Source organism: Pagrus major, chromosome 9 (assembly GCF_040436345.1).
Source record: "Pagrus major chromosome 9, Pma_NU_1.0".
Classification (NCBI taxonomy): Eukaryota; Metazoa; Chordata; class Actinopteri; order Spariformes; family Sparidae; genus Pagrus; species Pagrus major.
Window position 1 is genome coordinate 9905907 of NC_133223.1, and position 27790 is coordinate 9933696.

The following is a 27790-nucleotide window of genomic DNA, read 5'->3' on the forward strand; positions in this document are numbered from 1 at the left end:
TGCTCCAGCCAGTGAACGGACCGGGCAGCCTGTCAGCAGTCAGGAGTCCCAGCAGCTCGCTCACACTCTTTAAAGTGTGATATCTGAACCGGACCGTGTCTTTGAACGCCACTTTTTATTGGGTACGTCACGACTTTGAAAGAATGCAGCTGAGTGCAGCTGAGCCGAGCCTGTGAGATGGAGAAAAGCTCAGCAGAAGATGACTGCGTGGATTCAGGAGCCGAGACCGGAGGGTGAGTGGAGTACAGATGAGACTGGACTGCTCCTAAATGTTGTTTCCTCCGAGTTTGAGTCACAGATGCAGACTTTTTAATTAAAGGAGTAGAAGTTCATGTAGGCTGATTGAAACTTCGGTAGCCCACCTACAACCGACCACACTTCTGTTCTGCTCAGACCCCAATGTGTGATTTTATGTAGGTTGTTAGGCGACACCATGTGTTGTGTGGAGGAAGTGTGTTCACCAAAGAGAGTGAACGTGAAACGTGAGAAATTACACTGCAAGAGCTTCACCTCGTCAGAGAGGCAAAAAAGCAGTAAATTGAGCGTTTTTTAAATGAACCTTGGTGTGCAGCAGAGCATCAACTGGGCTCCTAGTCAGTCATTGGTTATTGTGTGCGTATTGTGTGCTGATATTGTTGGTTGAGGCTTGTTGTTGGACGAGGTGTGATCTGATTGTGCAGCTGAAAGTTAATCACCAGTCTTGATGAGAGAACAGTCACACTGTGGATGACAGTTGAGTGACTGTTTTGTTCCCTCTGTTTTCAGCCTGTAGACAAAGATGAGCCTCTGCTCCTGCTGCGGTATGTCACCACTGTGTGTAGTGTTGTGGTAGTGGCGTGTTTGTGTGTGTGTGTGTTTTAGTGACAGACCTTTCACCCAACCCCTCTGAACACATCATAAGGACTTGTGTTTTTAAGAGTTGTATTATCTTGTATTTACTTCACCATCACATCTACATATACATATTTCATATTTTATTATGTTATTTGGAAATGATATGATGTCACATCATGACGTTGACATCCGTGTGTTTTTATTTTAACATGTTTCCTCTGGTTACACCTGTTAATCAAACACTGTTTATAATCATATGGATGCAGTTATAATGTGCTGTGATTGAGATCGTGACCCACCATGCACGTGGAAAGCTCTAAATTACATAATTACATAATCACCATCAGTAAACAGCAGACCATGTCTTGCTGTCCCTCACAAGGAGGGATGCTGTTTTCTGAAGTCTTGGTCAGGAGGGCTCAACGTCGCAGTGAGAGAGACAGTTTCCAGAGACAGTAAGGCGACAGGGCTTATACTACTTGATACTACTTCCGGAGGCGGATCAGAGCCGCAGCGAAACTGTCCCCCCTCTCCGCATCTGTAACTCTCACACAGACGGCGAGGCAGAGTATCGGCGCATGATTCCCGCACTGAAAGGTGAATGGGGCTAGAGTCACCTGGGAGGGAGCGTGCAGCTCATGAGCTGTGACCTTGAACCAAACACCACAATGAGAGTGTGTGTTTGATGGGATCAGCAGCAGATAGCCCTGTGGAACGAGCTGCTGTGAGAGGAAAAGCAGGGACGTCCAGCTGATAACAGAGAGCCTCCACCTCCATCAGGTCACATCCTCCACCTCTGTTCTGTTTCCTGTTCAGCTCCCTCATCCACTGTTTTCAGTCTATCTCTGCTGTTAAATGACAGATTGAATCAGGTCGCTTATACTGAAAAAAACACAGGGAACTATCATAAACTCTACGGAACATTTTAGCACCTGAACATTCAAAGAGTGGTTCAGTCTCATCAACCTGGTTGTCAGCAGCAGCAGAAAGCAGCAAACGAGTTCTGATAAACCGTCTGTTCACTCTCTGTCCAGCGCTGAACAGCAGGCAGACAGTTAGAGACTAGCTGCTGAGAAGGGTGAAGCTAAAGGTGAACACTTCCAGCTCAGGAACCAGCTGGTACATTTGGCACCTGGCAGGTGACCCATCCATCCATCAGCATCTATCACAAGCTAACTACAACCAATCAGATCAACAGAAGGAGAGCGCTACCAGTAAATCAAACTCTTGAAGCCAGCTTGGAAAAGAGCGAAAACAAGTTTTCTGTCAAGAAAAACCTCCGGTCCCGTTCTTTGCTCTTCTTTTGCACAAAGATTGTGATTTCAACACAGGAAACAGGTTCATGATCCATCTCCGAACATCAGTCAGCATCACCTTCTTTAAACACGACAGCCACCTCCCTCAGACACATCCAGACCTTCACTTGTGGCAGGCCATCAAATGCTCATATGAGTCTGAAAGTCTGAAACTGTTTGGAGTAGATATATGTATGTATGAGGACTGGGTCTCTCTCTGCACCTCCACCCTCATCCAATGAGAGACACCTGAGTGTGTCCCTCACACTGACTCAGAGCCCATCCGGTCTCCTGTGTGCAGGACCGAGCTGCTGCCTGTCTTCGCTTCACTTAGTGTTTATTGTCTTTAGAAGGAGATGAAGCGAGGCCGTGTGGTCCGACGGGGAGGGCCAGCCGAGATGCTGAGCGGCTCTGCTGCCAGACGCTCACACCCGAGGGAGCCGTCAGAACAGACCTGTAGCTGCACACCACACCTCCAACTCTACTCCACAGAGTCATAAACGTTACAGAGAAAGTTTTTCTCCTCTTTTTCCACATTTTGTCATTTGTCTGTGATCACACAGGGACAGTTTATGTGCTTCACTCTGTACTGTAGCCGGATCCTTCCGCTCGTTTAGTATCTGCTCTGTATATTTGTCTCTTCCTCTGCAGTCCCCCATCATCTCTTCTTCTTCTTACCTTTCAAAGCTCACCTCTTCTTCCCACACTCACATCCATTCCTCTCTCCACAGAGCTAATGCCTGTTAGTGAGATTGATAACCTCCTGCTGCAGGAAACACACTGGTCCCTCTGTTTCCTGCTGTCCTGTAGCTCTGATTAGTTTAGAGACGGAGTCACAGAATGTGTGTGTGGAGGAATAGTGGTTGTCTGGTTGTCAGCTGACTCCTGTGGGACTAATAATCTCAGGAGGTGTAGTATGAAAGCTGAGGTTGAATTATAGCATGTGTCAGATGCAGGCTGTCCACTCCCTTACTCTTGTTGTATCACACATAGATTTTCTTTTAATATCATAAAATGTATGAATTCTTTCTCTGTGGACAGGTACATTAGCTTCAGAGGTGACAGGTGGGAGGTGTAATTTTTCTTTCCTTTAGACAACACTTGACTAGCTGTTTCCTCCATCCCAGTCTTTGTGCTAAGCTAGGCTAATCACCTCCAGCCTGTGGCTACTTCTCTGATTTAAAAGCAGTGGGACTCCCCTAAAACCTCGGCATTTCAGCCAGATGTGCATGATTTTGCAGGACGTAGTAGTCTGGGTGCACGTTGGTTTTCAAACATTTGTGTATTTAACCTCATGTATGTGCATGGAAGATGATATTTTGCCATGTAAGACCATTTGGGTGGCTTTACGAGAAGTTTTCTGCGTCATCGACACAAGTAGGTGATTAAACTATTTAGTACTCGGTCACTGAAATGATGTGCTGGCCGAGTAGACGAGGTAGATGACTTGTGTTTGGGCAACCACAGTTGGCGTCCCATGTGGAGGTGAATTTTTGCAATTAGACTTAGTGAATTTATTGTTTTCAGGTATTAACAAGAATGTTTCCAATTTTCCACCACAGTTAGGTTAAGTTGAGGCAATAAAACTACTCGGTTAGGTTTGAGAAAAGATCAGGCTCCGGATTAAAGGAAGAAATCAGCATTGACGTTGGTTTTTGACGGGACAGGAGCAGCAATGATCACCAAAAATGAAAATCATCTCTGTGCGACGTTACAGCTGATGAGACCCAGTTGTTGAGAACGTGCATCAGGCACAGGACACTCTGTGACACTGTCATGCCCCTCCCTGATGTGTTTCACCTGTGGCTTATCATCCCCACCTCCCTTGTGTATTTAAGTCTGTGTGCTCCCTGTCTTCCCTTCCAGTTCGTCTTCACGCTTTGTTGCTTTGTCACTTCCCCAGTGATAGGTTTCCCAGTGTTCACAGGGTGTAAGGTGCCGCCCCCCACCAAAATAACACGTTTTTAGGGAGTCCCTTCATGCAATGCCAACAGAATGGGAAGAACTATAAAACCACATGTTATTCCAAGATGGTTACCCTCACCAGCAGCCTTGAAGTCACATCCATTGAATCATTAACTGTATTAAGGAGAAAGTGGACACTGTTGGAGGCTGGGGCACCGTTTTATCCCTAAGAGATATAATCGTACAGCTCTTCTAAACTTTCCAAATGTTGTGTGATGAAACGAGTCAGTTTGTATAAAGTATCCACCATTTTACAGCCGCATCTCTCACAATGTCAGTCTCACAGAAAAGTCTTTGTGGGCCGGTGTGCGTCACATGACGTTGTAATTACACATTTTGTCCACTAGGTCAAATTGACTGGCGCACTTCCTGGGTGCTTGGTCAGGTCATTGACACAACATGAATGAGCTGCTCTTACAGTGTTAGAGATTCATGAAGAAACCAGGCACAAACTGTGTGTAGCTTCCTTTAAACCAGCTGAATGTGTAATGTGTTAATATCAGGTTTATGTACATGTAACTGACAGTGGTGGTGACTTTCAGCCATGTTTCCAGCAGTTTGTTGTCTCTTCTGTACATTTTTATATCATCACTGTCAGACACCTCTGCTACAGAACTGCAACACGGTGGCTGACGTGAATGTTTGTTCTGAATCAGTAACTTAGGATAGGACTTGAATGCAGCATTTCCACACATAACATATAAGTTGTGTTCTGATCTTCTCTTCTTACTCTCGCAATGAAAGCAAATTCAAAATGTTGAACTGCTCCTTTAAGTAAAAGCAAGGACACCGGTCCATTACAAGTACATTTCCTGCAATCAAAACTTTATTCAAGTATGTTTTCTGATATTAACTCATGTTTCAAAAAGATATGAATTATTACATAACACTCCTTGTCAGTGTGTCATATCATATCATTATTACTGATGCATGAATGTTTCTGCAGCATTTTATTGTCGTAGCCGGTTGAGATGGTGCTCGTGTTAACGACTTTAGATACAGTGGAGGCATCATATCTTAGAAAATGTGTTGAAATCTGCAAATGAACTAGTGAGTAAAATAAATGTTAAAAGTAAAAAGATTAAAGATATGGTGGAATGCAGTACAAGTAGCATAAAATACAAATAGAAATACGTGATCATTTTCCTGCAGCACAGTGTTTTTGCAGTTCTAGTATTACAGACAGTAAATGTCCCTGTGTTTTATCCCTTTAGATAGAAACCACTGTGACATGCCTGTGTGCATTCTTGGTGACCTCTCCAGCTGGACCTCTCCTTCTGTTTAGCCAGATGTCAGCACTTTATTTGAAACAGGAGTGTGTCATCCTGTAAATCATGTGGACTGTACTTCATACTGTAATATAAACTCCTGTCTCCTCTCTCTGCTTCTCGTCCTGTCTTTCTCTCTGCCTCTCTCTCGCTCTTTTTCCTCTTTTCTGTCCTCCTCTGCAGGTCTGATTACAGTCCCTTGTCCTCAACGAGCAGTAAGTAAACTAACAGCGACACAAACACACAGATCAGGCCCTGGACTTTATCTCCCTAATACACACTGACACAATAAATCCACTCACAGGAGGATTTTGTGTGTGGCTTCCAGCAGATTTTAGGGAGGATTCTCTGTATGGACTTTTTTTTTTTTACCCATCTTCCAAGTTAGCCGACCATTTACTGTGACGTGACGACACACTATACATTGTGCACATGGTTGGAAATCACGAGTGGAAAACATTTGCAAAAGGAAAGGCTGAAAACATTTAAAGCTTTGGAAAGGACATACATTTCACACAAATCAGAATTGCTTAGTGTGCTGTAAAAAATGTCAAACAGTGTTTTTTCCCCTAATTTAATTAGTTGTATACGTTTTTTCCGAGGCGCTTTCAGATTTCGATGCATCAGCGTTAAGCATGAAGTGTGTACAGTGTGGCTCAGAGACTAAATCAGCTTCCTACAACACATAGCTGCTTAATAGTGTGTGTGTGTGTGTGTGTGTGTGTGTGTGTGTGTGTGTGTGTGTGTGTGTGTATGTGCAGTTTTGTGTGTATAATTGTGAGGATGTGGGTGTCATGACCTCCCACTGCAGACCTTTCACAATGAGAGGATTAGATTATATCCAATATTAGCCCATTAATCTGGTCTACAGGAAGTGTGTTATCCCACCAGCACCACACCCGCAAGTCAGGAAGCATAGGACCACTACACTCAAGCACACACACACACACGCACACACACACACACACACACACACACACACACACACACACACACACACACACAGTGATCCAGCAGTTTCCTGTGTATCTCCAGTATCAGATGAGCTTGTGCCCACCATTGTCTCTGTCTCTACTGGAGGTCAGGAGGACTGGAACAAAACAGAACAGGCAAAAAAACACGACTACCCGAACAGTTCTTGATTCTGCCTGTGCAGAGCTCAGATTGACCGCCAGTAACCGTAGTTACCCACTGATGAGAAGAACCTGCTGACTCATCACACACTCTGACCACAATTGAGCTTTTCAGTAACTGTGGTTTAAAGGGTTGTTTCGCACTAATTACAAAAAAATACTGTAAATATTTCACTTCTCTTCTCTAAACTCTTAATGTGGTGGTATCTCCTCACAGAGAGGTCAGAGGTTGTCAGATATTTCGGTGCCACCCCAAAACAATGGAGGTAAAAAAAATTGTAACACTGGATAAAGACCAGCTAAATTTATGGACATGGTACATTACACTGCATGTAACCATAGCACTTGACGCTGCACACTTAAAACACTGGACCTACCCATGGGTTACACTGTACCATTTTCCACAGTAGGTGGCTGTTGTGTCTGTGCAGTGATACACTCTGCAGACTCGGTGAAGGGCTATGGCATTTTTTTAGTCATGTTTATCATCATTTTTGAGTAATATCAGGGCCTCATTGTATAAACTGATCCCACGCCTGATGAAAAAAAAACATTGTAATGGATGATGCTTCTTCTCCAGATGTTATTCTCAGTGCTGAGTAGCTGGATGAGCTTCCTGAATCAAACCCTAAAATGGCTTCAAAGCTTGTATTCATCATCTTCTGCTGGCATGTCTGTTGTTTCCACCTTAAAGAAAAGATTCAAGTTAGAGTCTTCGAGTGACTGAGATGCTGAGTGAAATACCGTGTGCATAATGGTGCATGAGGATTTCAGTTTGGAGGACATGGGACGACTAGTCCTTTGTCTAATACTGGTTCAGAGACTGAGCATATGAAACATCCACATCCAACAGACAGAGAGAAAGCAGCAGCCGCAGTTCATTTGTCAAACTGAGACTAATGATCACCACAGAAAGGACAGACAGGACAGATGGATGCAAACTGCTGTGGTGACAGAGTGTCCAAAGATGTGAAAGGATAAGAGAGACGTCCTCTGTCTCAGCGCTGTGTGTGGCTCCTTTTTGTCCTCCATGTGTGTGAATTCATGTCTGTCTATGTGCGCTGATCAGTTCATTTGCAGCATCAGTCTGCCTCGTTGTCTGCCTCCACAGAGGTATATTTAGGTTCTGGTAGAGAGGGTTCTCATGTTTGTACAGGTGGTGTTAACCCCTGACCTTTGACCTCAGCTCAGACCAGCCATAAGCCCCCTGGAGACAGATTGATATCAGACTAACCGAGGTTATATTCTTCTGTAGGTCTTGTTGGTGTAACAGAAACTGGAGAATTCAGGCGGCTCATCCTCAGCCTGAAACTGAAACTATATCAATATGTGTGAATCCAAAGTTAACGAGCACTAAAATGAGTCTGTTACTGTGAACCACTGGGAGCCTCCACTGGTGCTGCTGAGGGTGAAGCATCTGACAGTCAGTCAGCCTTTCTTAGCCTATCCATACTGCTACAGTCTGATAAAAAACAAAATATTCTCTAATTTAGTTAAACTTGCTTCTATCAACAGAAAAATGCCGGTGGGCTGAGCAAAAATGAGCTCATAAGATTTTGTGAAACAGCTTAAAGTCCCCATGAAGTCAAAATCTTCTCAATGATCCTGATCTCTGTACATTCACGAGCAGACAGGACCGCCTCTTTATGGAGTTCTCTGTCCTGATTGGATAAAGTGGTCAGGGATACCAGAACATTTCCTTTCTCTTTCACTGCATGAGCAGGAGAAGAGACATGTGTTACTGACCAAACACTGTAACAGTGATTACTGTTGGAATATAGAGCTGTTTAACACTTACTCTAATACAAATATGTCACTTACTTTCACTTTTATCTTGTTAAAGTCACATAAATATTAAAAATTGCATGTCTAGTCATGCAAGAGACATTTATTAGATTGTAAAGGATAGTGTTTTATACACTGAATGATTTCATGGAGATAAAAAATTAAACAGTGTAGTTTCTGCAGTGTTGAAGATTGAAACCAGTTGAGAAAATGGAACAAATTACTGTCTGTCTGTTTCCAACATTAGTGCTGCACCACAGCCACTTCTGCATAAGGAACATTTATCTGAAACCTCTGTGGAGTTTTGTATTTGTATAGTCTCACAAAGGTTTATCGATGCAGAGACTTCTGCAGTAGTGTCATCAGTGAGAGTTAAAGCTGAATTTCATGCAGCAGCAGCGTCAGGAGATGAAATGGTGAATGTAACATGTCTGCCATCTGCAGCTGCTGTGGGCAGCATCTTTGAGTCCCGCCCCACATCATCAAACAGCCTCACTGTCTGTTGGTTACTGCAGATCAGTGTCCATTCAGCCTGACTGACCTGTGACCCTGCCCCAAATGTTTTTCTCCATGTGTGTGTGTGTACATGTATGAGACGGCGGGGGTGGGCTGTCAGAGTGATGAATGTTGTGAGACCAGGAGGAGGGAGAGGTCAGACTGGAACAACACAAACAGCCTCAGCACAGACACAAATACATAAAGAGACATACACAGACCGCAGAATGACACGCATGATTTGTCACACTTGAATATCTACCAAATATACTGTAGATGAATTTATTAGTCGCAGATGTAGACTCATGAAAGTTCACACCCCGGCCAGCATCCAGAATTGAAAAACTTGGATGAACGATTAAAGGAAACCATGAGATGGACTGAGGGCGTCCAACTTCTGCAGGTGACTGTAAGCAAAACTGCGACTGTGAAAACATTTCTTCCCGAGAAAGAAATCCGATTTCAAAACAGTGAATAAATAAGACGTGCATCAGCATATTAAAACACTCAGTGAGTCTTTCATGTCTGAGGATTGATAGCAGTCCAACAGAAGCCTGGAGTCACCACTTGATGTGGCGGCTGTCACCAGCAGATGTTTGCTCGCTGACACAAACACATATACACTGTGTGTAGGAGTAGATGTCTCTTGAGTGTATAAGCACTGACGTGGTATCGAACCTAAATACATTCTGAGTAGAGAATAGTTGTTACAGTATACTTGGCCACGTCTTTAGACTTGTTTACTTCATCTGTTGTTCCATTATTGTCTTGCAAAATGTAAAATGCTCTAATGACAAAATCTGCTGAAAATTATCATTAATTATATCGTCATAAAAATGTTCTGTTTTGTCGACATATCACAGCACTAAAACACTGTATTTCCTTTGGATGCTTCACAATAAAAGCAGCCAGTGGATTCCCAGTTTAACCCTTTGGATGTGAATTGTTTGGGTTTCATTTGCTTCATACAGCTGTGAAACAGCTGTTGGACAGTGAGCAGTGAACACAGAGGCTGATATCGATTAGCTCTAATTACAAACGGCAACACTGGAGCTTTTGTGAATTAGAAAACAATTATAGTCACATTTACAAAGGCGACAGCCAGCAGCAATAAAAAAACACTGAAGAGGTATTTACAGTGTGTCAGTATATTGACTGGTTATTGCTGAGAAAATGCAGGTGACTGGTGGTGAATAGTATCAGTACTGGGGTTATAATGTGTATCTCAGGTCATGTAAACACTTGGCTCATTCAGACTGAAGCCCTGCTCTTGTTGATTGGGCTCAGACGGCAGCAGAGTGGGACGACCAGGAATGGTTTTACCATGTGGTTATACCAATACACCATGTGTGTGCAAGTTACTCCAGATCCCCTCTCCTAAATGTGTACATGAGCCACACTGTGAGTCAGGCAGTGGAATAAATACCAGTGAGAGTTTTACTTCCTCCCTAAAACTATTCAAGGTCTGTGGTTTTGAGTTAGAATTCACTGAACATCATGCAGATGTGTGAAACTCTCTCCAGCCAGACATATACAGACTGGAGTTCATACAGTGGAGTCCACCAGTCAAGCCACCATTTGTTTTAATGTCAAACTAGTCTGTCATCACAGATCAGTTTAACAGTTTGAGTGAAAATGTCCATGAATGTCACAATATCTCAGTATTGGGTTTGTCCCCTTTAATGCACTCAAGCTGCATGGACTCCACAAGCTAGTGTAAAACCTCATGTTATCCAGCATGATCTGACATTTGTGATCCACAGAGCTTCTTGTGATGTCACAGACTGCTTGTCTGTCTCAGTCTTCAAGTGCTCCCATAAATGTTGGATGCTGTTGTGGTCAGCTAACTGTGGAGGACAGTCCATGATAGTCAGGACTACTTGGTCTTCTTTGGTCTACAGGTCGTTCTGTCAAAGCTGTGAGGTGTGTTTGGGCTCACGTTTACATATAAATGAACTTCCATCACATTCAGGCTCTTCCCAGATGAGTCAAACAAGTGATTAAGTCCATCATCGCCAAGTTAAAGGTCATATTGATAACGTTAAAACATCCAGAATAAAACATCTACAGAGCCTTTAGATAGGTGCAGAATAATATCTCCTTAAAAACATTCTTGATTGTGAATAGATAACTTAAAGATGTTTGTCAGGTGAGCTAGCTAGAGCTAGCTAGCGTTAGCAACGTTAGCGACATTAGCTACAACAAACTGATAACCGCTTGAAGGGGCAGATGACTGGAACAACAACAGTGTTGTGACGTGAATGTAAGATGGAGGGACACATGTAGTGGCTGAATGTGATCAATAACACCTTTTAATCAGCCTTTATTTGGCAGTATACTGGAGTTTTTATTAAATCTGGAGTTTGTGGAGACTTTCACATGCTGACACGCTGGTATGATGTGTTTTACGTCAACCAGAAAAGATGGACTATCCAGAGCTGAAGCAGAAACCATAGCGCTTTCTTAATAAACACGTCAACAGTGTAATTACACTTGCTGCCAGAAGAGGGAGAAAAAAAGTTCTGTACTGCAGGTTTAAGATTAAAACATTAAATTGTACTATTTTTTGTGTTTTTGCTTGGAGTTGATATTTATTATTTCTTTTCTAGGTTTTGAATAATAGCTTAGAGTCTGTTTACCTCATCTGCTAACGGCTCCCAGCAGAACTAGATAAATGAATATACATGATGGAGCCATGTCCTCACAGTGACTTCACTTTGTGTCAGAGAGTTATGGCTGTTTTAACTAGAGTTACATCCAGGTAACCTCTGTTCCTTCATGTGTTCACATTGTTTCATTGAGTGTAACAGAGCAGAAGGTTTACAGTGAAGATGACTATCTCTCCTGACACAAGCAGCCAATCACAATACATTCCCACCGTGTGTCTCTGTAGCCGCTTTACTCAGCTTCAGCAGATAAACCACAACATATATCACAACTCTACACAAGTGTTTGTGTTTCAAAACATATATGTTGATATCAGTATGAGCTTCAGCTCTGAGCTCTGAATCACAGTGGTTTCTGTGCATCTTTGTGTTGTTGAAGTTGGTTGTGTTCACTGTCTCTTTCTTCAGCTCACGCTTGTATGAGCACTGAGACAGTGGGGACGATGACGCACATGTCTGTGTTAAAAGGACAGAGCTGAGGATCCTTTCACAAGCCAATCCTCTCTGTGTGTCAGCCAAACCACTCTCAGCACAATCCATTTGAATAGCACCTGATGCATCGAAGACCACCCGTAACAGCTCAACGCACACATATATGGTGTATGAGCTCCAGGCTGTGTGCGATAAGACAGCTTAGATTAAGTGCTACCATATGTGCACCCTGGAGAATAAGTGTTGGACTGTGAGGCTGTGATGGCAGCGAACATGCTGCAGTCAGCTGTGTGTTCATGTTTATTTAAAGCAGTTCTGTGTGTCTGATTTGTTGTGGTCCCCTCATCATAAGGAGTTAGTGAGTGTGATCTCACTGAGTGTCAGTGGAGTCACGGGGAAATATGTTTCCACTCCAGCACATTATGGGTTTTAAAATGAGCACAAGGTTGAAGTTTGAACTTGAGATGTTTAAACAACGGCCCGAGCTGGAACCGACAAGGACTGTAGTCTGTCCAGGTCCGATTTATATTGAGTCTAATGAGGTCTGAGTTGGGTTCTGTTGTATTGCTGCGTTGTGTGTTACATCTCTTACACTTCGACGTGAATGCCCTCAAACGCATATCTCTCTAAAAGGCAGCATTTTCTCTTGAAAGCTGTTTTATTTCAAATCTGATGTGTTGGACCACAGTATCAATACACCACACAGTCAGCATCCAAACACTGACACAGTGTTGATGTGTAGAATTAGAGATAAATAGGGTCACAGCATTAGCATCTCTTCAGACCAAGCTGCCATGTCCCATGTCTGTTAATAAAGTGAAGGTCATGTGACATCATGAACTTGGACTGTCTCTGTTGACTGGCTCTGGTCTCCTCAGTAAGCCTCTCCCTCTAATCTTTCCCACAACAGTCTGTCGTAACCCATCTGATCTAATTGTCAAGTTTGCAACCAGCAGCAGTTTGAAGTTCCACATTTTGATCTAATAGCTTTTATGTTGTGGTGAGACTTTAGTGTTGGCGGCGGACTCACTTTACTGTCTCAGCGTCTCTGTCCCGTCTCTGAGAACTGCTTGAATGATCGGGCTGATTGATTTTATATTTTTTCAGTAAATACCATAAAAAAACAAAATGTGTGAAGCCTCTTTCACATAAGGACTTCTACCCTGAAACTGTCTGGATATTACTCAAAGGAGCTGTATGTGTGAATGACATTAACCTGCCTGCTCCCCAGTACAAAGTCTAGTGTCCAGTTGAGTCCATGGACTAATTGCACTAATTGTAGCCGCTTCATAGTCTTTCTGCTCCACATTTCTTGAGATTGCAGATATCTTCAAATATATGTAGCATTGATATCAACACAAAAATAATCCTCATTACGGTCATTCTGAGTCCTCCTCCTACATCCTCCTGGTTCTTACTGAAATCTTGGATCTTAAGTTAATCTTCAAAATGGCTCACACATAGAGTTGAGTTTTGGTTCACTCTCATGGCTCTTATATACATCTTTTCGACCAAAGAGAACCAAATGCTGGTTCTGGGATGGTTCTGGGACCGGTTTGGAATCGGTTTGCTTTACCACGGGCATGAGAGCCACCGTAGAGTCACATCATTCAGTCACTGTATACGTCTCCAGTTTCCAGGCATTGCGAGGAACAAATATGGCAGACTACAGCAACTCTATACAAGTGTTTCTCCTGGCATGCCTGAAACATCCACACATGACTGGTCCTCAAACCACTGTTGCTTCAATCAGTGAAAATAGTCCAAATCTTTTGTTTACTCTCCCGTGAACCAGTCAGAACACGCTACACTGGCTCTGGTTTTTAAAAATGGTGGTCATAAGCGGTTTTAGTTGGTCCTTGGTCAGGATAACTCCGCCCCTGATGTCAGCAGTTCTTTGTTCTAGACCAGCAAAGTGTTGGTGCAACTCTGGAACCAGTTTTCCTGGCAGAGAGCAAAGAACTGGTTCCAGAGCAGGCACTGGGTCTGAACCAGCACCTGAACCTCCCTGGTCGAAAATGGGTAATAATGTAGCTTTGAGCTGCAATCTCTGAAAACGCCACAGCACACTACCTGCTCAGCACCAAACAGCACACAGACACAGTTGGGACGAGCTGTTGAACACTGGGCATTTAATAATTCTACATTACCCCAAGTACCTTTGTCTGCATTGTGCTCTGCACAAGAGAAACTTCATATTATATCCCACACCATTGATAGGCTGTTATATTATTACATGTATTGGTATATAAGTGTATAGGAGACATAGAAAAGAGACACAATCTGAGTCAGAGTTAAGACTACTGTGTTTGTTCTGTGTTTTATAATGATGAAAAGTAAGTAGTTCAGATTTTATTGAACTTACAGAACTGAAACATTTGAATTTCCTTGGCAGCGGTCACAGTGACGTACCAGAGTTGGAACTTCATCTTTTTTCTTTTCTTTTCACCAGACGACAAAAAGGGGCCCCGTCTTGAATTTCCTCCTTCAGTTATTTTGACTTACACTGAGGGCCAAGCCTGCTAAAGCTGTGACTGCAGTACTTCACACACACACACGCCACACACACACACACACATGCACACACACATGCACATACACACACACACGCGCACGCACACACTCAGAGGCCTGAGTTGAGTTTTCGCTGCTAATCACTCACATATGTGCAGGGGCCACTTGAAGGCGCGTCGTCATGTGTATGTATGGCTGTGAGCATGTGCTGCTGGTTAAACACAGAGCGAAGGTAAAGAAAAGACAGTTCTGTCTATAAATGTGCACATATGTGTGTGTGTGTGTGTGTTGAGGAGGGTTGTGTACATGTGTGAGTGGGTTTGCAGTGACTGGAGTCAGTACATCAGCTTGAGTTTGAAGACTGGAGTGGATTAAGAGCTTAGAGACACACTCCTCAGAGCTTTACACCCACACCCCTTCAGGCCCTTCACAGGACTGGGGTGACCTAATCTCTCTCTGTGCCAGCCTCACAGTAACCCTTACTGCAGGAGGAAAGAACCAGCTTCAATGTACATAACTTCATATCTCTGTTTGGTACTGGCACAAACAAGCCGACTATGTTAAGACAGCAGGGAGTAGGCATCTAGATGATGTTTACAGCACAGCTGAAAGACCCTGTCTATCATTAATGACACAGCACACCTCCTCTACCCTGACGATGAGCTGCTCCCCTCAGGGCAATCATACTTTTATCACAACCAACCACAGTAAACTTACAGTAAATATACTGAAATGTAATTGTATGTGTAAGCTTCACACCATGGGTATGAATCTTTGCTCTGTTAAGTCAAGCCTTTTAACTTATGGACATGTTTGTGTTTAAATGTCCCTGCTTCAGCTGGGAGTCTATTCTATTCTACCTACCGTGTGTGTGTGTGTGTGTGTCTGTGTGTGTGTGCGTGCGTGCGTGTGTGTGCATGTGTGTGACAGTACAATGTGCTGTAACGTAAATACCCTTACAGATGTGTGTGTGTGTGTGTGTCTGGACGTCTGTGCCCTGGCATCCTGATCGACCTGCTGTGGGTTTGTCTTGATCCTGCTGTACTTATCTCTTCAGACACACTGAGCAACATGAGGACACTGTGTTAGTGTTGATGGCATCTTATCTGCTGCTGATTGAACCTGATTCATCGGATCTGTTTAAGGTTTAAGTTATGAAGAAAATCAATCACTGACATTCACATCACTTAACTTGCTTGTAAGGATCATGTCCATCATGTTTAACAAGCAAGTTATGAAAACCAACAAATGTGTGAATAATTAGATTGTCAAATGTAAAGTAATGCTGCTGCCTGTAACAGCTCACTATATGACTGCCAGCTTACCTGACCATCAGAACACATCTTGATTCTGTCTTCCACATGTTCCATGTTGTAATTTTGCAGTCTTGTTCTCTTTAGTGCACACAACACAACATTGATAACATTTCTGTCCATCCAAGAAGACAGATCCCTCCTCTGGTGCTACTCCTCAGGGTTTTTTTAATGCAGGTTTTCCATGTCTGAATTAAGGGTCTATTTATTTCTAAGGTTCAACTCCCAAAACATTCTTTTTGTTTTCATTTACATACATTAAAGGAACAGTTCACCCAAGTAGTGAAATTCAGTAATTATCAATCAGCATTCTAAACTGAAGTAGCTGGGGACTTGTTTAAAACATGAAAAACAACCAAAACAACATAAAATGGCTCCACACAGCTTGTCTCCAGTCTCTGGAAGCTCTGAGATCACAAACTGATCAGAAAAGATTTTATTTACACCCGTTTTTAAGCTCTTCGCTGTAGCTGCTAAGCTAAAAGCGTGCACCTTGTCTGAAGTGGGTGCACGAGCGTGTAAATTACGTCTTTCCCAATCAGTTTGTGATCTCGGGGCTTCATACCAGCTATCACTAGCTGCGATGTTTTAAGTGTATGGTGAACCCTGTCTTGTGTCACCCTCTGGCCCCTGAGCTGACTGAGTCGTTCCACCTTTGAGCACTGCTTCCTTGTAACCGGATCTTAACATTTAGAAAATGTCACCTCTTTGGTCAAGTAGAAAGTGTCCTTTTGCAAAGGCCAACGGGACTCATGAGACTGAACCTGTCCCTGTTTGGCCTCTCTGTTTCATGGAGGGATTCAGTCTGTGGTGCCACGGACAAGAGGACTGTGTGTCCTTTCCCAAACTGCCTCAAAGCTGAGACAAAATGGGACGAGTCCCCTGAGAAGTGAGATAAAGACCAGAGGAAAAGAAGTCCAGAAAGAAAGACGGAGGGAACATGGAGATGAGGAGATATAGCAGGAGTGTGTACATGTAACATGAAGAATGAAAACACTGGATGAATATGAGAAAGTCTGGAACGTTCAGTGTAGCTGTGTCGTACCTGAGCCAGGGAGCCAACCCGAGCTGATCCAGGTCAGGAGTTCAGGGGGAGGTTACACCTGAATGCATCGCTCCCGCTGTGGTCTGGAACATTCCTCTGGGCTTCAGTAATGACCTCCTAATGGCACTAATGAGCCTCCACAGAGGAGCCCTGCTCCACATGGGTCTGCTGGAACAGAGGGGGAGGAGGGGGAAATTGGGGAGAAAGGTAAACATAAGCCATTTTCACACAGAGACTCCGCATTATCGCCGCAACGAAGGCTCGCCTTTACGCCGCCTTTGTTTGTTCACACTGAACCGAGCAGCACTGGCTTAAAGCCGCTCCAGTGTCATTCTGTTAATCTAAACATGTATCAGCCAACTGTTTAAAATCATATGGATGCAGTTATAATGTGTTGTGATTGAGACCCTGACCCACCATGCATTGTGGAAAGTGACAAAGTTACGTTTATTGCTCTAAATTACATAATTACATAATCACCATCAGTAAACAGCAGACCCTGTCTGGCTTTCACTCGCGGGGACTGATGCTGTTTTCTGGGGGAAAGTTCACTGAAGTCTCGGTCAGGAGGGCTGACCGTCACAGTGATTTTTTTTTTTTTTTAAATACAAGTTGCCAGCGACAGTAACTTCAACAACACAATAGTGGAAAGCGACAAAGACATGTGAGTTAAAGGTTTTTGCTCTGACGAAGAGTCAGTAGGACAGACAGGATGACAAACGCTTTTCCACGTATGGATGTGGTATTTTTTTCCTCATATAAGTTGCCAAAGACACTACCAGCTACCACATTACTGTTGTTTGGTCCTGTAACATGGCTTTGTGGGTTGAAGTGTAGGACATTTCTCTTTTATTTGATGAGTGAAGGATCTGTTTAGCTGTCAGGCTGTGAACACCATCAGACCTCCAGCTTTTCCATTTACACATAGAAACTGGGAGAAAGGAGGAGTTAAATCTGGATGAGTGGGGAGGGGGGGACAATCTGCCCCATCAGGGAGAGTTTAAATCGTGATCAATTTGAAGGCGTCCGCAATCTATTTCTTCATCCGAAGCGTAGAGATGTCAGTATTTCATGTCCTCTGACTTCCATTTCCAAACTTCACATGACCTTTGACTAGCAGATCAACGCTACATGAACAAACCAGTAGAGTGATGTCACTAACCAGATCTAACCCTTACTCCAACCTCAACCATACCTCCATCATAGTTTCCGTGCCAGGACCAGGATCTTTAATACAGGCTTACTTTACACACCTGTAACAATGTCTAGTTTGGTTTTCTCAGTTTAACTAGCTGATTTTAACTGTCTCTCTTCTTCCCCGTGTCTTTCATGTCTTCCTCACCCCACCTCTCTTCTTGCCCTCCCCTCCCTCTCCCATCTTGTCTTGATGCTGTTGTCTGTGGAGGTGAGTTATCCATGGGTGAGCTCCAGGATCCCTTCCTCGTCAGCATCCACCTCATCGCCGACCCCGGCCAGGGAAAGTTCTTGCAGCGTGCTGCTGATGCAGTCCTGTCGTGGGTCCACCCTGAGCTGCAGCTGTTCAAAGTCTCAGAGCGGGCCTCCGTCTCCGGGCGGCCTCGGCCCAAGCACCATCAGAACGGCAGCCTAGGTGCTGCCTGCCAGCCGGCCCTGGCGGTCATCCTCTTTCTGCAGGATGCGTACGGTGGCGAGGAGCAAATACTGATGCTGCATCACATCCTGCAGAGGCCGCCTTGGCACTACCACCACACTGAGAAAGTCAGCAATGGCCGGCGGATGCTACCACTGACGCCATGCAGTCAGGACTTCTTCACTCTCTCTCCGGGCACGCCGCTCTGGGCCGTGCGGCAGGTTCATTATGGGAAAGAAATCGTGCGATTTACTGTTTACTGCCAACATGAGAATTATGTGGACATGGTGCGGCTTTACAAGCTGCTGCTTCAGCGCAGGGTGGCGCAGAAGAAGGAGGACTTCTGCTTCTTTGTGGTGTACTCCAACCCGGACATGGAGATCCAGTTGTCGTTTAAGAGGCTCCCGCGAGGTCAGAGTCCGGTGGTGCTGGAGTCAGCGGTGATGGAGGTGAGGGTACGAGATGTCGGGGCACTGGTGCCCCTGCTGCCACACCCCTGCAGCCCAATCAGCGAGGTCCGCTGGCAAACAGAGGACTACGATGGAAACAAGATCCTGCTGCAGGTGAGACTTTTTCCGGGTGCCAATGGGCCATCAACACCAGCTTTTTCACTCCATCTTGGAAGTTTTGAGCGACACTCAAATTCAATTGGAGGCAGTTATATAAAAAAGAGTATTATAAAAAAAATTAAAATAGCAATTGGTTATATACTTATATACTATACCGTGTTACACTGTTGATCTCCACCTGTGAGGTTTCATGTCTTCAAAACCTGCCGTTATTTATAAGAATATCTCAAAAATTACTTAAATTTGGATGAATTTGGATGAAAAGTTAGCCCGTGGGTCAGGGAACAAATGATTTAATTTTGGTACCATGCAGCCTTTTATAAACAACTTAACCCTCCTCAGAACTCCTTTAAATATGAGTAAAAGTTTGATTATTTTCGTTCCATCTATTGTTAAAATAACAGCTCGTATCTATGACACTGTATTGTCAATCAGAGCACTGTAGGTATCTTGTTACAGGACAAAGTAACCACAGAGTTTTACTGGCTCAGTCTACGATCTGTAAAACAAACAGGGAGAAAAGTCAGAGAGAGGGAAAGCAAGAACAAACTGGCTCAGGGAGGGATGCAGCCAAAAATAACTAATTCATACAGCAGACGAGACAGAGCAGCACTGAGATTCTTTAATCCACCCGTCCAACCATCTTTCACTCAGACTGTAGAAAGTTTGCATGTCTCACAATAATCTTACAAAGTTGTCTGCCATCAGAAAAAGCACACACACACACACTGGTCGTTGTTTGGAGGGTATCAGTTTCAGAGGGGGGGTGTGTCCAGGCGGTGGCAGATCAGTAGTTTTTTGAAGCCGATTAAGCAGCAGTCCATTACTGGGATTGGAAGGGAAACAATGAGCTAATCTGTCATGACAATGGACCATATGCTGCCACCTGGCCTCAAGTCATGTGCTGCTCCACACTGTAGCACACTGGATTACTCTGTGTCAGTGGTTAGCGGGGGTATCACCATGTCTCACATCAAGCAGTTTGAATATCAGCTCTGTATGGTACATATAAAGCTTCAGCAGCAGCTTAGCTTAGCACAAGGGCTGGAGCACAAGGGCCAGCTCATTTGAATGCTTCATTAAACACTGCAGCAGGTCAAAGCTTCAGCTGTTAGCACACTGTCAGATTTTGAGCTTCATGATTGGATGTTTCACAACTAAGAGCACCTTGGGAGTTCTAATTGATTGTTTTGTACTTAAAGTTGTTATGAAAGAACCACATATTTTATATTGATTACCCATCCAAGAGACTGTTAGTCACCTTACATCATCTCTACAGAACATTAACGGGACTCTCACCATAATGATGCTGCAGACACCAAATACGTTCTCTAACTCTGTAACCTTATCTTTAAACACCGTGGAGTGGAGACTTTGTAGTAAACTTTTGCTGTTGTGGCCTGTTATGAACAATTTTCATCATCAATTCATCTATTAATCTATTATTTTCTACATTTGTCTCAATGTCAGAAGAGAGTTAATATGCCAATTGTGATTACTACATTTATTCACTTAAACTGAACCCAGACAGCACAAATGGACGTGTGCTGTATTTGCTGTATTTGGCTCACTGAGGTCAGATCTCTGGCTGACCCTGCTTATCCCCAGATAACTAAAGCTTACAAGAGTGAGGGTCTGATCATCGCCATGTCAACAACCTCATTACCCAGCACCCCCTGCTGCGGCTCCTCACCAGCATTGTAGCACGTTGCCCTCACGGAAGACACTGGACAGATCCTGTCACGTTGCATTAGCAGACAGAGGAACACGCTTTCACCCACACATGCACACAAATAACTGGAGTAGATAGCACACACAGACACACAAACAACATCACACACAGATACACAAATAATGTGTGTGTTGTTTGCGTATCTTCAGCTTTTTCACCAAAAACAGCTGCTGACATGATGAGGGAACCAAAAAGTCAATTATGAAAGGAAGCAGTCCTCGACACCCCCCACTGTTTGTCCACAGACACAGGTCATGAGAGAGCTGGTCTCAATCAGCAGAGTCCACTCAACAAGACACATTAACAGGTGTCCCTTTAACGAGCTCCACTCTGTTGCTATGGAGACACTCTGTCAACAGTCAACAGCTTCATTGTGCTGTATTCTATTTTCTGTTCAATGAGTTGGCTTGAACGTTGTGCAAACGTTCATGATCCACAAAGAATGAATCCTACTGACTTCAGTGAAGCTGACATCTGTGATTTTGGTCTCAGTACAACACACACACACACACACACCACACACACACACACACATACACACTCATGCATTGTTGTGGTGATCCACAGACTTTTCATATAGTCTATTGCCTATGTATAAAGAATCTATTATATTTTACTGCATTTAAGTTTAAAAAAAGCTTTCTACTGTATTCATATAATTAAAAAATATAGTACATAATATAGTTCAAATAAATCGCCGTAGTGTTGACATTCCCATCAGAGTTTCATGCTACCGCAAATGTTAGCATGCTAACATGCTAAACTAAGATTGTGAACATGGTAAATATTATACCTGCACAAAATCATTATCTTAGCATTGTCAATGTGAGCATGTTAGCATGCCTGCATTAGCAGTTAGCTCAAAGTGCAGCGTCAGAGAGCCACGAGCATGGCTATAGAGCCTTTTTATTTGTACTTATACATTTTTGTGATGAACATGATATTATTATAATTTGGCTCTATATATGTGGTGTTGATAATTTTTACTTTACTTTTTAAAGGCGCAAAAATTCAAATTATCGACAGAATGTGAAGAAATAATAGTATGTATCGTGTTGCAGAGATATTTGCTGGAGTTAGCATGCTAACCAGCTAGCGGTGGCCAGTCCCACTCCATAGCTCCAACATTCCCCCAGTGCTCTGAGCTCAGTCCGAACTACTAGCTGCGCTGCTAACTGAGCTAAATAGCTAACGGCAGCTACAGTCAGCAGCAGTTGTTTTGAATATGAATTCAGCATGTAGCCAATTCTTACCTATTGCACTTTTTATTCACCTTTTCACATTGCTTAGTTCTTAAGATTCATCAATTAAGCTGATAGACATGGATTTAAATTGTCAGTCAAAACTTTGCAGAGCCAAAGATGATGTATTTACATAACAACAATCCAAAGTCATAGAACTTCAGTTTCCAAATGCAGAAAAGCAGAAAACTCTCATACTGAATCAGCAGATGTTTCAGTTCTTTTGGTATAAAGTCCTCATATGATGGATCTGTGATGATGCATCTGGTTTTAAAGTTATATGCACTTGATAAATATTCCTGTCCTTCATGATTGGAGAGAACATTTATTTGTGTTAAAATCAGACGTCAGTTATGAGGAGTAGTTTAACTCATGTTTTGCCTCCATGATATTTATTGTTCTGAACATCTGCGAACTCTCCTGCATCTCCTTCCTCTTGGAAATAATAGTCTTGAGGCTGCAGTGTTGAAAGTTACCGCTGCTGTTTGTATTGTTCGTCTGAAAAGGTGGATGACATGAGAACAGAAACATGGAGAAGCTATCAGCAGTGAGAGGAGGAGGAGCGGTGCATTTTAAGACTTAGAGAGAAGGAAAACGTAGATGAGAAAGTGATCTGAATACTGCAGCAGCTGCCCGACATGTTAAAAAAGAATATTCTGTGTTTGTGTCAGAGTAGAGGGGAATTCACCATATTGGTTCTGCAGACCTGCTGCTGTGTGGACGATCATCAGACTGCAGAGTTGTGGTTTTCAGCAGCAGTCTGTACTCTGAGTGGAGGTGTGATACACATGGGGCTCCTCTGGATGCTGATGATTTCTCCAGCTGCCTGTGTGATTCATAAAGTGTCCGGGCTGAGAACAGGGAGCATGTGGGGGCTTTTTGAACCCTTTTTTGTTCCCTCATACCCCTTCCTCTGTCACTGTGCTGCCTGCATGTAGCGTGAGGACTGCTCCCCTACAGGGAGAGGTTAATAGTCGTGAATAGTACCTCATTTCTTTGTGACCCCTGTGACCTCATGGTTAACTACCTCTGAGGGAGGACAGCAAAGATGGGAGAGTTACAGTGCCACAGCCCCTTCTACAAACAAGAACAATATGTGACCAAAAATGTATTCTTTTAGGTTTAAAAGGTTTTAAAGGTTTAAAGAAAGAACCTACAAGCCCAGGCGTAATATTGTTAGGGATGCACGATTTTTTTCAACCAATCCTGATAACTGATAATTACCTGCCTCTTGCAACCAATAACCAATCTTTTTTTGTTTACAGTTTTGTATTGTAAAAAGTTCCAAACATGTAGTTTATGTGCACCTGAGGATGAAAAAGGGCTGAACTGAAGTGAGTAAAGATAAATGATTTATTAATCCAAAGCTCTAACCGTCTAACTGACATCACTTTTACCCACAAAAACAAAGAACAGTGTCAAGAGAGAATATCTGGGCTCCATGTTTGCCATCAGCAGGCGAAATCCTCTTCCTTCAGCAGAATAGGGCTGGTCTTCAAGTGCATAAATTCTGTGATTTTGTTGGTAATTGCTTTGGCCTTTGGGTTGTCTTTAGAAAACCTCCTGCAGTTTTGCCTGTTGAGTAGGCACTAGTGTAGGCGGTTGAGCACTCATCTCTTTTAGTGTGGCAAACGTCCTCCTTTAATACACTTTGGTGGCGATGACGACTTTTTAAGTGACTTATGAGATTTGTTGTGCTACAGCCCACTTCTTTCCTCCTCCCTTGAACCCTTGCAGATCGTGTATTGCAAATTGCTATAGTGTTGATTTCCTCTGTAACAAAAATGTCCATATGGACGACGACCTCTTGGACCCGCTAGCGTGCTGTGCTTGTTGTCTTTCTACTCTCCCTCCCACGCCTCTTCTTCGTCTTCTCTGTGATAATGGCAGACAGAAAACCAACTTCAGAATCAGAATTCTAAATAATCATTACAATGTCCTGTTATTGGGTCGATCTTGCATCCCTAAATATTTTGTATTCTTAAGATTGTGCTTGTATCAAACAACAAAATCTGCCAGTGATGTGAGCAAAACTCTGACCGGTTCATACTTGACTGTAGGCAATGAAACTTTTACATATCCAAGATGAAAGTCCCCTCAAGTTCTTCAAACGAGGCAGACCTGTGGGAGACTGGGACATGTTCAAAGTCTCCACTGTGTCATGTGATTTTATCCTCAATTATGAAGCAATGTGCCCATTTCATTATTAGTGCTATAATTAATCATTGATTATTTCTTTCATAATTAGAACTGAAATATCACTGCTGATGGTTTACCATATCTGTCTGTGAAGAAGTTCAGTTCAGTTCAGTTCAGTTGAACTGAACTGAACTGAACTGAACTGTCTGTGAAGAACCAAACCATGCAACGACAGCTGTTCTGATACCTCACTGAGGAAAGACTCGTTAAATAAATGAGTGGTGGAGCGGGCACGAGTATTAATATATAAACTCATGTTTTTACTTCCATGATGTAAAATAAGCCTGAACACATGTGGCCTTCTCAACACTGAGGTTTATGAAACAAAATCAGAGGTCTGCACAGCCTTTAAAATCTGACGTAAACAACGTGTGTGCGTATTTTGGTCTTTGTGCGTACACGCAGTTTTAGTCAGTTCAATTTACAATTGAACTCAAGTTTACCTTTGCAGAATGTTTCATTATATACAAGCTCTGTCCTCTTAAAAACAGGCTGACTCAACTTGTTTCAATGACTTTCTAAAATCAAGAGTAATTATTTGTAATACTGTGGTGCTGAAGTCTTTAACTATCAGAGAGCCCTTTAACAGCAGACACTTTCACATGTGACAGCAGGAAAAGCACAGCTGTAATCAGTAACATTAATGAGAAGTGCAATCCATTTGGATGATCCACTTCCAAGGCCTGCTCTGTATGCTGGCTCAGTGTCAGGGCTTACTGAGACACTTCATGGAGCCAGCGTTAATGTGATTGGTTCCATCTGTGCTTCTCCTGTGATGACAAGTCAAGGTATAGCTTTTCTCTTCAATCAGACTAATTAGATTTAATTAGTTTTGCAGTGAAGACACAAAAATAAAAATAAAAAAGGATATTTATTTATTTAAAGCTCCCATATTATATTCATTCAGGTTATTCATTTTATTTCCAATCTTTTCATGCTTTTAATGTGAAAAACAAAAAGTTTTCATTTTCTAATACTGTCCATTGCTGCAGCTCCTCTATTCGTCCTCTGTCTGAATGCACCATTTCAGCTCCTGTCTCTTTAAGGGCCCCCTCCTAAAATGCCCTGTCTGCTCTGATTGGCCAGCTCTCACAGGCCTGAGCAGATAACTCCCACCATGTTTCTCCATCAGTGTTTATGTAACCACGGCTGTGCTGGGGGCGTGGCTAAAGGCAGACTGTATAGTCGTAACATCACAACCTCACAGAAGTCCTGACGGTTCATTTGACAGCACAGTTTCTGTGTGTTCCTCTGTGGACTGACTGTTGTGATTCTTTCACAGAATTTATATAAACTAGACCTGCTTTATGATCAAACAGACAACATGGGATCTTAAAGATAGAAATGTTGTTTTGTGTTGTGCATGTAGTCTTAAGACTGGTCCATTTCTTGAAATAAGCAAACCCATCTACTGTTCTCTGAAGAGATTCACTTGTAAAATCTAACCTGGGTCCACCTCTGAATCACCAACTAAGTCGAAACCAATGCATGAGCATTTCATGAGCAACCGTACCGTGCTGAAGCACACCTCTTCCAACCGTGCCCGGGTCTAAAAGGTTTTATCGTGCTTGAGCACGGTACACTAGTCATACAAACTGGACTTTGGGCATCAAACGTGCTTGGGCATGGTACGGATTGCCTAGTGTGGGTGCGACCTAAAAACCATCAGGACTAGATCGCTTTAACAAGTAACATAATCAGGCTTTCATCTTTCAGAAGAACAGATCAGATATAATCACCCTAAAATAGGAGAGAGGCCTTTGTTGCAGTCTTCCTCTGGTAAAACTTCTGATGTAAATAAACTTGACAGTCTATATTCTCATTGGGTTTCTTGTCTTCCTGCTCAGGTCCAAGCTGCACACTTCGGACACCCACACGATCCCTGCCGCACATCATCATCCATCAATGAATCAGCCTCGGCTCCATCCACCTTCACCCGCAACTCCGCCTCCTACAGGCAACGTCGGCACCACCACCACCGGGCGACGTCCCGTCTCAGAGTCCACCAGAGCCCCCACAGCCCTCACCCTCAGGCCTGCGAGGAGCTGGACGAGCAGTGGGCAGACCAGCATCACCCGGACAGCTGGAGGAGCCAGTGGAGGGGCCACCTGTCCGACTCCCTCTTCTCTCTACCCAACCTCGGCTCAGCCAGCTCCCGCTCCACCTGCTCCTCTCCTGGCCCTTCTCCCAGCCCCCACCACAGGAGCCACTCCCTCAACAGGAGCCACTCCCTCATGCCGCCCTTCAGGCTCAACGTGGACGCTCTGATTGGAGCCGAGGAGACGGACGTGGACACGGGGGACAAAGTAAATCCAGGCAGCGCTGTGGACCTCACAGTGGTGTCTGCGTACATCAAATCCAGCCTGCCACAAATGTCTCGGCCGTTATCGGCGCCACCAGAAGACATCGGACCCTCCCTCTCTCCTGGCATCCCAGAGAGCGCCTACAGGGCGGCCACACTCGGCCGGACTCCACACAACTTCACCACCAACACCCCCTCTGCCATGTTGGGGTTACGTGTCCAAAGCACCAGTGTGAACACGAGTGCTTCTCCGTCACTGAGCGATGTGTCCATGAACCAGTCTGACAGCTGCAGCATCATCAGTGCACCAGCGGCAGACAAAGAAGAAGATGAGGACCAAGAATTCTACATTTGATGTGTTGTTAGAAGCTGAGAGGACTCACAGCTCTACTCTGCCCCCTGGTGTCTGATAGGTAAACAAACAGTGAGCACAAACTGTATCTCATGTTCTCATGTATTTGTGAAGGTTTTGCATGTAGATTAAAGCTTTGTAAATGTCAGGTTATATATAAGTACATGGAATTACAATGACATAACTATACAGAAACACTACTCAATAAACCTTTTTTCTCCTTCATAACACTTTAAGGTAACCTTAGAACCTCGACTCTCCATTTTATTTAATTTGAAGTGTTTATCTGAACAGCTGGGTCCAGCATCAACATGAGAATATAATAAACTGTATTTATTTACAGAACATATGCAAACAGTGTAACAGTGATTATCTTAAAGCCAGAGGGCCAAAGGTACCTCGTCAAGTTAGTTAGAATGACAGCAAAGTGACTACGAGTTTAGTATTTCATGTCCTTCTATCACGAGTCAAAGAAACTGAAGGATCTCAAAGCCACACCCACAAAGTAAAGCAGCTCAGCTCAGAAGTAGACAGTGGTGGAATGTAACTGAGTACAATTACTCAAGTACTGGACTTTGAATCCAAATCTGAGGTATCTACACTTTAGTTGTTTCACCATTTCATGATCACACTGTATCTCACACAGACTTACTGTACTTGTTACCCCACTACATACTCTTCTCTATATACTCCTGACAAATATAGTTATTAAGATTTTAACTCCACTGCATATGAAGAACTTTTAAATTATGATGTATTATAAAAGACATGTAGCTGTTAAACAGTCAGTCAATGAGCTGATTAGTGTTTTGGTCATGGATTCGTCTTTCAGGTCGTTTTTCATCACAAATGTCTGAAAAATTTCTTGATTTCAACTTCTCAAATGTGTTAAATCCCAGTAAATAAAGAATCATTAGAGGTTTGGACTGTTAGCCAGAGAAAATAAACCATCTGATGGTATCACTGTGAGCTCTGGATCATTTTGGAGACATGTACCCTTCTTTGGTTGGAGATAGTGTAGGCCACCAGTATAACTAAAAA

The 27790-nt window shown here is 43.4% G+C and overlaps 1 protein-coding gene across 1 annotated transcript; it reads left to right on the forward strand.

Annotated features, from left to right (window-relative positions):
• On the forward strand, window positions 1-27709 carry LOC141001888 (protein FAM124A). The gene is made up of 4 exons (XM_073473040.1): window positions 1-233; window positions 5546-5577; window positions 18151-18917; window positions 25943-27709. The coding sequence occupies exons 1-4, from the start codon at window positions 178-180 to the stop codon at window positions 26750-26752; spliced, it is 1665 nt and encodes a 554-aa protein (XP_073329141.1). The 5' UTR covers window positions 1-177; the 3' UTR covers window positions 26753-27709.
• The last annotated feature ends 81 nt before the right edge of the window (window positions 27710-27790 follow it).